This window comes from Peromyscus californicus, unplaced genomic scaffold (genome assembly GCF_007827085.1).
Source record: "Peromyscus californicus insignis strain IS unplaced genomic scaffold, ASM782708v3 Scaffold_14__1_contigs__length_90479793_seg_2, whole genome shotgun sequence".
Taxonomy (NCBI): Eukaryota; Metazoa; Chordata; class Mammalia; order Rodentia; family Cricetidae; genus Peromyscus; species Peromyscus californicus.
Window position 1 is genome coordinate 44,739,648 of NW_026294436.1, and position 13,463 is coordinate 44,753,110.

General features: G+C 38.6%; 1 protein-coding gene across 4 annotated transcripts in view; it reads left to right on the forward strand.

Annotated features, from left to right (window-relative positions):
- Positions 1-5,265, forward strand: part of Cop1 (COP1 E3 ubiquitin ligase) — a 128,133-nt gene extending 122,868 nt beyond the window's left edge. For all 4 annotated transcript variants that reach the window (XM_052737331.1, XM_052737330.1, XM_052737332.1 and 1 more), the window contains exons 19-20: positions 2,479-2,523; positions 4,512-5,265. In XM_052737331.1, the coding sequence (XP_052593291.1) occupies positions 2,479-2,523; positions 4,512-4,529 (63 nt within the window). In that variant the 3' untranslated portion in view covers positions 4,530-5,265. The remainder of the gene's footprint in view (positions 1-2,478; positions 2,524-4,511) is intronic.
- Positions 5,266-13,463: the final 8,198 nt, after the last annotated feature.

Below are 13,463 nucleotides of genomic sequence, written 5' to 3' on the forward strand. Positions count from 1 at the left end.
GACTTGTTAATAGGTTATGTATTACTTATCTGTCTCCATGGATCGGGGGTGTTAGGAGTTAACCTCTGGCAACAACAGTTACATCATCTATAAATGGCAGTCCTAAGATTGCAAACAAGATGTGTTTGTGCACAGTGGGTAGTTATCGGATGTCTTATTCCTTGATCTAGCATGCTGTAGACTTCAAACTCCTCTTGTGTGGTCATTTAGATAAATTGCCCTGTTTATATATTAACTCTAAACTTGTATATTGTGAGATATTCTGTTAGGGTTCTAATCCGCATACTGAAACTTTTGAACACCAACATAAGGAATTGTATTTTTATATTTGAGTCCTGTTCTAGACAAGAATACTCAATCTGTATATATCATACTTTCCCATGTTTCCTTGCCCCAGCAATCATATGACTGAATTACATAATTTATAGTCTCAGTGCATGGCAGAAAGGGGTTCCCTGCTAGTCAAAGTCAGTCCTCATGTTCACCTCTGCCTTCCTCTTTACATTAAAAAGTCACTAGAACCAAAATGAAAGAAAGTATTGATGCTAAATCTAAAAGCTTTTCATTGTCCTTATATCATATGTTCCCATAGCAATGGATGGTTCTTAAGGGCCCTGGTACCAAGGTATCTGTTCTAGCAATAGCCTTCTCAGAAAGTGTGGAGTTTTAACCCTTCTTAAGCAGCAACCAATTGATTGGAGTTTTTTGTTTTTATTTTTATTTCTTTATTTCTTGTTACTTTTTGCAAGCCAGTCTTTTCTGGGTACTCTAGAGGTGATTTTAGTATCACACAGACAGCTTTTGTTTCAGTGTTTTACTGTTTTCTGAGGCAGGTGTAGGAATTCTGCCTCCTGATCTTTGTAAACTCAGATCAGTGAAAGAGTAAATAAGTCCCATTTGCTTCCTGGTCCTTTCACTTCACACACCCTCTCAGTATGACAGCATTGATACTGTGTGTAATTACCCAAAGAAAACATCTGAACTAGCTCTCAGTGAACCTGCATTCTCCATCTTACCATTGCAAGAAAAACACCCAACTAGCAAAAGATTAGCAGTGCCCATTCTCACATCTTGTTGCTATCTCCACTGACTACATTGAAGGGTATTCTAATCTCTCTGAAAACTGTGGCAATAGAACAAATTATTTATTTGCTCATACAAAGGTAGTAACAAAAATGAGTAGTTTTCAGATGGAGCTTTCTTTACCTAAAAAAATCAAAGAAATTTTTAAAAAGAAATATATATTTCTTATGTCATATGAGGAAACTAAGTTTATAATTCAGCTTGGCTAATGTGACATTCTTATACAGATTAAAAATTTATTTCTACTTATACTTTGGTCATGAAACCTTAAGTAAAGGATATTCAGGCAGATTCCAGTCTTCATTAAAACATGGCCATTTTGTCTGTTTCTCGTAGCTATCATTTAGATTTTGTCTGTTAGCCGTATGGTTTGTATTACAGTCTTAAAAGTCTGTCCACCAATTAGCTGCCTATCTTTGTGAGCAAGACTTCCATGCATCTCTGAGTTCTGGAGCTACATACTCTCTGGAGATATGTCTGAACCCTGAGATTGTTTCTCTTCCTACCCTTTCCTGCTTTCCAAACAAATGGGGTTTTTCCCCTTAAGGCTTAAAACATGAAAGTACTTTGTGACATAAATTCTCACTGAGGTTATTACAAAACTGTTACTAACACACAGGTTGAATAGAGGAATATGTAGCTAGAGTTTTCCTGCCTAGCCCACAGTCAGGACAAATCTCTATCACCCGCCAGTCCCACAGCCACTCAGACCCAACCAGGTAAACACAGAGACTTATATTGGTTACAAACTGTATGGCCATGGCAGGCTTCTTGCTAACTGTTCTTACAGCTTAAATTATTCCATTTCCATTAATCTATACCTTGCCACATGGCTCGTGGCTTACCGGCATCTTCACATGCTGTTTCTCATCATGGCGGCTGGCAGTGTCTCTCTGACTCAGCCTTCCACTTCCCAGCTTTATTCTCCTCCTTGTCCCGCCTACACTTCCTGCCTAGCCAATGGCCAATCAGTGTTTTATTTATTGACTAATTAGCAACGCATTTGCCATACAGAACATCCCACAGCAGGAATATCTTACTGTGGGGAAAAAAAATGAAACAAGCTTTCCTTCTGTAAGATGAATATTCTGCTATCCATGTTTTTCTGGTTGTACATATCTGCCCATGGAGATTTGTACTAGATATTGACATGTCAGTTCTTTGTATTTTATGGTAAAGACTCAATTAATAGAGAATGTTCTAGAGAAGCAGATGCTCACTGTTTCTCAAGTTAACTTTACATATGCTGAAAGCTGTCTTTCCACTTTCGATTCCCTTGGTATCTTAGGGTGAAGTAGAGGAAGAAGGGTGAAGAAGAAATTATTCTCTTCAACTGCCCTGCAGGAAATCCTCCTCTGTTTCTAAAGCTCTTGTTTTTGTTTTTTTTCCCCCTAGGAGTCTAATGTGCTGATTGCTGCTAACAGCCAGGGTACAATTAAGGTAAACCATTTCATATACCCCCCATTTAAACTCGGGTCCTTTTCTTAACAGGTTCTTGGAAATATACAGCTGTACTGAGCCTTCATGATCATTTCAAATTAGGGGTTTCAGTCCTCAGAAATGACTTAATTGGTATTGAAAGAAATAGGTAGCGTACAGTTATGGAGATGATCATGCTTCTTGGGGCTGGGCTACATGGATTGATAAATGGTCAGATAAACAGATAAGGACTTTTGAGCATTTACTCTGGACCAACATAGCCATACATAGGCTATCTAGTACACAGTCAGTCTGTGGTAGAATCTTGGGTACAGATGTATTTGCTCTCTTCATCTGTGCTTTGTTCTTCCTCGTGTTTCTCTTTCTTCACTTCCATAGCAAGTAGATTTTTTTTAATCCCTCCTTGCTAAGGTGGGAGTCAGGATGGAGAGGAAATTTTAGTGTTCTGTAATCTGAAAATCTGTATGAACCCGAGAGCATAGTCTGAGTGACAGAGTCATAGTTTTCTGCATGTGATCGGTTTTTTTTTTTTTTTTTTTTAGTTAATGGTTCAAGGACATCAAACTTTCATTTGATTATAACTTGTAGTATTTAGCCCTTGGGCATAATGCATTATTTATGTAAATAAATGCTAAGCTAAACAGTGAAATTTTTCTAAACAAAACCTTATTTGGATGGAGATTTTTAAATACGTAAGTTTAGCTAACACATAACATCTTCCTTCGATATGTTCTTCTGGAAATTTCACAAAGCATTTTTTTATACTGTGTCTGTCTTGACATTTATTTTGCCACAATTTCCTTTAATTCATAAATGCACAGTTGCCCAAAGCATCAAGGGAGCAAATTCAAACTAAGCACATCCTGTGAAGATGAAATATACAAACTCAAGGAAGAACTGCATTGGTAACTAGTCAGGCTAACTCATGACAGTTGCCTTTTTCAGGCAGGTAGTCTGTTTGATAATATCTTTTCTTAAGAGGGACCACAACTTCAATGAAAACAAGGCCTTTGCACTGATCAGCATTAGTTCCTTTCTGGAGGTCTCAAGCAAGATTAACACTAGGGCTTGGAATTTGATTGAAGTCCCTAGTCCCTAGTTCCACATTCTCTTGGCAAGGCATGGATTGAAAATGGAACACCTTAATCAACAGTCTAGACATACGGAGCAAATGGAATTATTAACATCCCTATAGTAACTCCAAGGCTATAATGGAATCCTGTAGACTCTCAGAACCAAACAAGATTTTTCAGCATTGGCCTGTCATGTTTAGAGAACCCTAATGTACTACATCGTGCACACAAAAAGCATCATGAAGTTCAAGAGAAGGTGAAGGGTTGCACATCTCAGGTTTTTATGACGTAAAGTTACAGTGTCCGTGGAACAGTCCTTGACAGTCTCACAACCACTTTCATGTTCTCAGTCCTTTCTTAGCCATTTCCTTCCTTGTTTCCTCACTTTTAATTTTAATGCCATCACAGCTTACTTTTATGGCATGCTAATAACTTAACACTACGTATTTTGATACCAGATGGTTGACATTGAAATTGAAATCAGCAGGAAAGGCAACATTGATATCCTCTAAATCTTGATTGCTAGTGTTGTCTTAATGTTGGCAACCTAGTGCTTATTAAGAGAAGAAATACTAAAATCCATAACAATATTTTTCCTTAAGAGTATATTTAGATACCAGAAAATACTCCCAAGATATTCTGTGCATGCTTCACCTCAGCCCATTTGTATCCTTCAGTTTCACGTAGTTCACTTTAAAGGCTCCCTGACTGGTGCAATAACTAATTTGAAATTTTTCATACCATGCTTGAATTGAAAGAAGGAATGAATATCTGGTTCCTTCCAGTTCTTTGACATTATACCAGTTAGTAGGTATTTTTATTTGGTTTTCCAGTAGTACATACAGTAAAGTGTCATTAAACTCTGTATGTTTTATAACGACTCTATAGAACTTTTCCTTCTATTTCCCCCATTAGGTGCTAGAATTGGTGTGAAGGGATTCCTGAAGTCAAATCGTGTTTGATCCTCCCGAAAACCATCTGCAGCTGATGATGAGAAAGAAAAAAATGGCATGTGATGTCTCTCCAAAGTCAGCCTGGATTTGGGATTTGTTCTGAGCACCTTCTTTCCTCCTTTTACACCATTGAGACATTGGGAATACCCAGAGAATTCTCCGCCATCAGTGTAACCATGAACTTCGCTGTTGGCAGTGTGGCTAATTTTTGTGATAGGGAAACAAATTCTTTTAAATAAAAATAATAAAAGTTTATTGAGCCACAGCTGAGCTGGGAATGCATTTGCCAGGTGTGGTGAGAGTCTTTTGAAGAAGTAGAGGTGTGGGCTGTAGAGAAGGTACTGCCTGGGGCAGGAGAGAGGCTCAGTGAAGAAGAGCACTGGCTGCTCCTACAGAGGATCCAGGTTCAGTTCTCAGCACCTGCTGAGTACCTCGCAGCTACCTGTAGCTCCAGTGGGAGATCTGGCATCCTCTTCTGGCCTCCTGGCACACCAGGTATGCATGTGGTATACGTACAGACATCCAGGCAAAATGCTCACACATTAAAATGAAAATAAATCTTATTTTAAAAGAAAAAAAAATGTACTGGCGAGTAATTTTAAAGTTGTTTTTCCCACCCCTTTTGGAATTGTGCATATCAACATGAACAAAAGATGAAATGTGTGGATTCCTTCCAGTGAGTTTAATGATTGCAATAAAAAAAGATTAAGAATCTCTTTCTATGTACCCTGATGAGATTATCATTATCAGATCTTTTGGGTCCCTCCAGAGCTGGTCAAAGATCTAAGAGTTTGACTTACTGAGATCAAGTAAAAAAGGAGGGATGGTCCTTACAACTAGTTCTCTTTGGCACCAATAAGCCTTTGATAAAACCAAATCAGCTTTTCTTTTATCCAGACCTATCAGGTTGTACTGGCCAAGACTGATGAGTGACTTGGAGCAAGGTCAGCAGACCTTTTCTGTAAAGGGACAGATAGGAAATATTTTAGGCTTTGCTGGGCATGTGGTCTCTGTTACATACAAGTGTTGAGCTTGCTCCACTGGTGCAGCAGAAAAATAACCACAGATAGATGGACAAATGATCATGGCAGCTCATTATCTGCAAGCCCCTGACTTAGAACTAAACTTGTATGCTCTGGTACCCTCAGCTTCAAAGCCATGTGACCTCCTAAATTGTAGAGTTAGTTTATAAGTCATTTTCACATCAGACCATTGGGTCGAGCAAAAGTAACATGGAGAACTACTTAAAGTCTGAATGCTTTTCAGCAAAAATGGTTCAAGCAAAATTCTCCACACATTTCATGAAACACTTGCAGGAAGGTTTGTTAAGTACAAGTATGCATGAAGAATACACTATCTCAGTCGATCCCTCAGCTAAAGGTTATTGAGACCTAAGTAAGTTTACATTTTTTTTTCTCTGAAATTATTGAAACCAAGTGTCTCTTGGAATTTAGAATCTTTTGAATAACAGAAAATTCACAAAACGTGTAACTGTATTAAATAGCAACCCCACCAAAACTAAAGCAGTATTCCATGGTCCAACACATACTTCTGCAGCAAAGCATGCATATTCACATTGTATGAGATTGGTTAATAAAGAGGAAAAAGAATCCTTACAATAGTTTAGGCAAGGTTTTATCTCCAAATGATTTTTCCTCAAACTTAGGTGAAAGTTATTAGTTTTCATAGCTTTAAAGAGAATTGCATCTTACATGACTTATAAAATTTAAAACCTGCTGCACGTTTGGCCCCAAGTCTGAGAGAAGGGCTACTATCTGGAGGCTAGAGAGAAGGCTCAGTAGTCAAGAGCACTGCTGCTCCTGTAGAAGACTCAAATTTGATTCCAAGAAACAACAGATCTGCTCACAACTGGTTATAACCCCAGTTCCAGGGAATCTGACATGGTGCACAGATATACATGGCGGTGAAACACCCATACATGTGAATAAATCTTCAAAAATTCAAGTTACCATCTGTCACCAATGAACATTAAGATGAATGAATGGCAAGTTGTAAAAATGTAGGGAGAATGTTCTAACAGAGATCCTGGTATTAGGGCTACATGTCTTTAAATCTTTAAAATAGGAAGTAGTTAATGCCACCTTGAATGCCTTTAAATGAAAGTGATGTTTTTGTTGTTCATTTGCATTGTTTTTACATGCCCACATTATTATTTACCTCAAGCTCTATATAATAGAGTTGGTCATGTTAGATTCTACTTGGTTATCAAAAGGACTTGCTTTTTTTTTTAAATAAATTGTTTTAAGGTGGTGCTTCCTTTTTCTTTTTTCTTTTCCTTTTCTTTCTTTTTTCTTTTTAAAGATAGATTACCATGTAGCCTAGAATTTTCACTCTGTAAGTTACCTTGAGCTTCTAATCATCCCGCCTCCACATTGGGTGCTGGGATATAATCATGTACCATCCCTCTTAGTTTTAAGTGCTGGGGAGTAAAACCTAAAGCTTTATGCATTTATCAATTGAATTATATCCTTAGCCCATTCATTTAATTTTTTTTCTTGAAAATCATACAGCTTTCTAAATTTGAGTTCACCTCTGCAGGACATCAAGATCAAAATAATAGTCATATTCCTTGTAAAAATACAGTACTTAAATTATGATTAGAGAACATGTACATTTCTAACACCAAAAAAAATCTAAGAATAAATTGACAGGATATGTTTAATCTTCATTCCAATGGTTTTGTAGGGTTTCTCACCGAGCTTGTCTTTATTCCCAAGCATACATTTCTATGCATAAATTCATGTACAGAAAACATTAAGATTTGAATTATTTTGTTAAGTTCTTGTTAAAAGATTGGCTGAAGTATCAAAAAAATTAAGAGACTAAAGCCAAATGTAGTGGCACACTCCTGTCAGCTTAGCACTTGGGAGGTGGAGGTGGGAAGGTCAGGAATTCAGGATGATCCTCAGCATCATAGCAAATTCTAGGCCAGTCTGGACTACCTGAAATGAAACCCCATCTCAAGAAACCAGTGTGGGGAAATTTGGGACCCAGCTACAACTTTCAGGAAGATTTGTCTTTCTAAGCTATTAGGCAAGGAAGAGAGAGTTCAGGATGAGTTTGAACAGAGGAACCCATTATAGTGGCATTTTAGGACATGATTGAGGATTTGGATTTTGTTTTAAAGCAGTTAAAGAGAATGATGTGATCTGATTTATGGTGAATGAATCGGAGGCAAAAGCTCAATTAGGAAAATAGTTGAAAGTTAGTAGGAGCTTGGATTAAAGATAAATTAGCCACCTCAAAATCCTTCTTCAGCTATTGGAGTTCATCTTAACTGAAAGAACTTAGCCCAGCGAGTTTATTTCTTCAGGGGATTGCATTATACCAAGGCTGCAGTGAGTCACTTGGAAACATCATGGCCACAGTGCTCGTGAACTTTTAGCAAATCTAGAAGGCATCTAGCCCTGGTTCTAAATATAAGGGTAATTGGTCATTGCCCTTAATGTAATTATGCAGATGTAGCTGGTGTTGGCTGCTTCCCCGAGCTCGTTGTGTTACTTGGCTTGTAGTAGTAGTGCCTTGAACTTCCTCAGAACAGTTAGCTTGACAGCATCTGCAGCTTCTGTTGGGTGTTAGATAATTGTGGACTCATTTCCAGAGAGATCTGTTGAGTTCCTGCTTTCTGTGAGAATTCTGTCCTACATTCCCGGATAATTATAAATATCCTTGTGTATTGTCCACTTGTTAAAAGATTGGCCTACTAAGTATCAAAAAAGTTAAGAGGCTGAAGCCAGATGTGGTGGTGAGATGGATAGGTACCTAGGCAGAAATATAGCAGGCATAAACTTTGTTTGTTCACTGGGAAAATACGTGACCTGACACGGTGGGAGATGAAGGGTTGGGGAGAGGTAGTTGTTAGGAATTTTTATCTTAAGAGATAAAAATCTTAGCTGAATCTTAAAAAGCAAGTAAAAGTCAAAAATTTAAGGGCAATGGATTTTAAGAAAATGTAGCTCTCTTGGCCAAAACTGGAACAAGTGAACAATAGAATAAACATTAAAATGCAATCATATGTATAGAATAAATTGTGAAGCCATACTGTTGTCAGCAAATAACTGGGTAAAAAAGAAGAGACAGAATTCCAATTTGTGGATATACTCCACCCTCAAGATACTGATTGAGGCATACCTCCACAGTGATTTCCTCCCCAAAAGTATATTGTGGTTAAGGAGATAAAAGTTCCTACAGTGAAGAATCTCACAGAACTACTTTAATCATCTAATCAAGTCCAACATCAAAGATGATGTCATGTTGATAGTATATGGTGTTGATAGGATGTAAATGAGATGGTGCTTTTACTCTGTAGTCATAGTGTAAATGAGAAGGATATCAAATAAACACTTCTTGAGTCATATCCTACTAAATCATTGACAGGCATTCCCAAATTGTCAGAACTATCAAAAGCAGAGTCAGAGAAACTGTCACAGCCACAAGGAAAATAAAGAGACTGAGTAAATGTTCTGTACCATCCTGGATGGCATTCTGAAACTGAAAGGGACATTACATAAAAATAAAGGAAACTCAAATCTGTAACAGGTCTTCCTTTGGACTGCTAGCTCCCAAATGATGGCACATGAACTTCTTATTAATTATGAAAGCTTGGCCTTAGCTTAGGCTCGTTCCCAAATAGTTCTTAAGACTTAAATTAACCTGTTTATATTATATATTCTGCTATGTGGCTCATTACCTCTCCTCAGTACCATATGTCAGACTTGCTCTGTGTCTCATTGGTGAGTACCCCACCTCTCAGATTTTTCCCAGAGTTTCTATCTCTGCCCAGAAGTCCCGCCTATCCTCTCCTGCCTAGCTACTGGCTGTTCAGTTCTTTATTAAACCATTCAGAAGGTGCCTTAGCCAGGTAAGGTAAAACATCAACACATCTTCACACAGTGTGATCAAACATCCCACAACACAAATCAAATACGAACTTTATTGGGTATTAATAGTTCTGTGTTGGTGTACTGATTATAACAAATTGCCATCATAATATGAGATGTAAATGGGCTACATTGGGTATGTGTGTGATATAAGGGGTTCTAGTGTCTTGCCTCATTAAACTTTTTTTTTTTTTTACTTTTTAATCAATGTTTTAGAGTTTTTGGTTTTAGGGAATTGTTAGAAAAAACAACAACAACAAAAACCAAAAACGCTTACCTCACAAATGTGAAGGCCAAAGTTTCAATCCTCAGAATCCACGACAGATGAGTGGGTATAGCAAATTGATAGGAAGACACAAGGTTCCCCAGGAAAACCTGGTTAGCTATTGGCAGGCTCTGGGTTTGGCATAACCCTACCTAAGTAAAGAAAATGAACAATCAAGGAATGTACACAGCATCCTCTGACATACACCCACCTGTGTACCTGTACATACATGTACACATGAGTTCCTGTACACATCCTCATGTATACAAACTCACCACATCAAAAACAAAACAGAAGTTAAAGTATGAAGATAAGTATATACAAAGCAAAATGTAACAGCGATGAGAGTTAAAGATCAATGCATAAGTGATTTGCAGATGAAATCATAGCAACTGTCCATCTGTGACTTTGAAAAGCAGCAAAGATCATAGAGCTTAGCTCAAAACTGAAAGCTCTGGAGTTGGAAGTAAGGAGGGGGGCCCACAAAATCAAAGTTTGGGCTCCCAAATGTGACATGTTATACATGCAGAGTTTCCCTAAGTGAACTGACTTTTGTGCTGCTGCTCCACTGCTACTCTGTGACCAGAGGTTTAGGGGTTTTTTTGGGGGGGAGAGGGGGAACACAGGAAACTTCAATTTTTTTTAAAGTTTATTATTAAATTTTATCTGTATGGGTGGTTGTCTGCATGTATGTCTGTGGAGGCCAGAAGAGGGCATCAGATTCTCTAGAACTGGAGTGACAGACAGTTGTGAGCCTCCATGTGGATGCTGGGAACTGGAAAGCAGGTCCTCCAGAAGAGCAGCCAGTACTTGCAACTGCTAAGCAATTTGAAAGAAGCCAAGCAAAAACAATTTTGTATACTCAAAATGTAAATATTAATACTTGATTTTATACAACATAAACAAAATTTTATTCCAGAAGCTTAAGAGTGAGCTAAAATTGAACTCAGCTGCTTCTACTCACAGCCAGTATGTCCCCTCTGTCTAGGTGGTTGCTGTGTTTCCCAATGTGCTTGTAAAGTTTGGACCATGGACTGCCAGATGATAGGGATCATGTTTATTTTCTGTCTATCCCTAATTCATCTTTGAGTGGCACCTCAGCTAGAAGTCTGTAATGGACGTGGCAGTTGCTTACAAAACAAGATACAGCCATTTTGCTGCTTGCTTCTGGTAGGTTCCTTTATCCAATAAAGGCCTTAGTGCCTACAGTGTGATAGTGTCTTTTCTATGCCAGGAATCAGCAAACTCGGTAAAGAGCCAACTATTTTAGATTTTTGTGGGCTGCAAAGTCTACCACAGCTGCTCAGTGTTGCTGCTATAGCATGTAAAAACATCCCTGGACAAAATGTAAGCAAATGAATATGATTGTGTTTCAGTAAAATCAGACTGGAATCCATTTCATTACAATGGATCGTGGAATTTATATTTATCAGACATTAAAATATATAAAACTTACTTAATGATCCATACAAAAAGCTACAAACTGCATTTGGCTTTTATGCTATACCTTGCTGACCCTCATTCTAGGTGCTGACCACAGAGCAGTGCAGGAAAAAGTAATTTTCATTGAACTTCTGTTTTTTGAGGGGGTGGGGGACAAAAATATTTCTGTAAAATGATACTCTTTCCATAATGGAGCATCTCTAGCATAGGAAAGCCTTCATGGGTAGCACTACCCAGCTGAAAGCTAGTTTGATGCTTAGTTTCCACAGCAGTGCACACATATAGTGTTGGTGTCCATCACTTACGTGTACTTCTAGAGAACCAATGGAGACTTCCTGCTGAAGCTTGGCAGGCAGTGAGGTATTTTGTTAGGAAGGTGTGCTTTTAAGGCTATGCCCACTAACAGACCTCAGAGTTCAGGGGCTGAGATGATATTCACTAAAGGATTCATACATAAGGTGAGGAGCCTATTGAATGTGTGGAAGCAGGGGCTATTTTTCAAGGCTGACTTCCTCCCCCCACTCCCTTTTTTCTCCTTTACTGTATAATTGAAATTCCTTTGCTGAGTATAAAATGTTTCTTGAGCTCTTAGCACTTAACAAAGACTTGGAACCTAATGTTTCCTTGCAATGGCTGAATCTTAGAAATGATTCACACACATTTTATGGCAGTGTTTAATATACTGTCTAATTTTACAGAGTTACATTTTGAATCAACACAACTTACTTTCCCCTAAATTAACCACTGTTAAATTAGCCCACTTTTCCCTATACTTTTCATATGGAGAGTCCAGACTTTGGTGAATATGTATACTTTTTTTTTTTTTTAAATCATCACTTGTACTTCCTAATTCTGCATGGACCAATCCCAGGAGAGGCCTCAGAGCTCTGTGGCTCCCTGGAAAAAAAAAGGCAGCCTTCTATTCTTAACACAGGCTGTGCTGCTTGAGTGCTATTGAACTTTAGTGCTTTTCTCTACAGTCAGTAATGTATCTTCTCTGGGAAGACTGCTGGCAGTTTTGGAAATTAAAAAGCACTCCATGAACACTGGGCAGCATTGGCACTTGTGTATCAAAACTTTAACCACTTCAGTTTGTTCTTATGAAGAATAAAGTATAAAGGTACTTTTTGAAAGTGGAGCGTCAAAGGTTATAGCAGCTATTCCAGAAGTTTGAACCAGTCTATGAAAGGGCTATATTCATTGTGTCTTAGTTAGGGTTTCTATTGCTGTGATAAAACACCATGACCAAGAGCAACTTGGAAAGGATTTATTTCACCTTGCAGCTTGTAGTCCATCATCCAGGGAAGCAAGGGCAGGAACTCAAGGCAGGAACCTGGAGACAGGAGCTGATGCAGGAGCCATGGAAGAGTGCTACTTACTGGCTTACTTCAGCTGGTTTGCTCAGACTACTTTCTTTTAGAACCCAGGGCCATCAGCCCAGGGTAACACCACCCAAAATGGGCTGGACACTCCCCCAATGTCAATCAAAAAGATATATGATAGGCTTTGTTCACAGGCTAATCTAGTGAGGGCATTTTTTCAATTGAGGTTTCCTCTTTTAAAAGGATTTTGGCTTGTCACGTTGACATAAAAACTAGCCCGGCTGGGCGGTGGTAGTGCACACCTTTAGTCCCAGCACTCAGGAGGCAGAGCCAGGCAGATCTCTGTGAGTTTGAGGCCAGCCTGGTCTACAGAGCAAGATCCAGGACAAGCACCAAAACTACACAGAGAAACCCTGTCTCAAAAAATAAAAAACAAAAAACTAGACAGCACTCCTTGTGTTCTCAACATGATATGAGCCTATATCCATGTGAACTAACCTCTCAAAGGTCATCTTCATAGCTGCAATGAAAAGCTAGGAAAATTAGAAAAATGGCCAATGCCATTTATCTCATTCACATGTTCCTTTTCCACACACTTGGTGGGGCTGGGCTGAAAAGCAGCAGCACCTTCATTGATCACAGTGAGCAAGACTAGAGTAGAGAAAGGAAGAAGAGTTGTAGCTATATGAAAGAGTTCAGTTGTCAAGAAAACCCTTGGCATTCCATCCTGAGGCCACAACTGGAAGCTAAAGTTTGGATCCTTGGGAAGTATTCTTACCTTGCTGCTCCTGTGCCTTTCTAGTGGTCTGATAGCATTGCAACAGAAAAGAAGTGTGTCCTCTTGCCACCTCTTCTTGGTATGTTAGACAGTCTAGTGGCTACAAGTGTTCATTTAAGTAGACACGGCGATGTATTCACTATCGGAGAATCTCAAGAGAACCTTGACATTAATTTTATGTCTCCACATCTGAAGGGTAGGATAA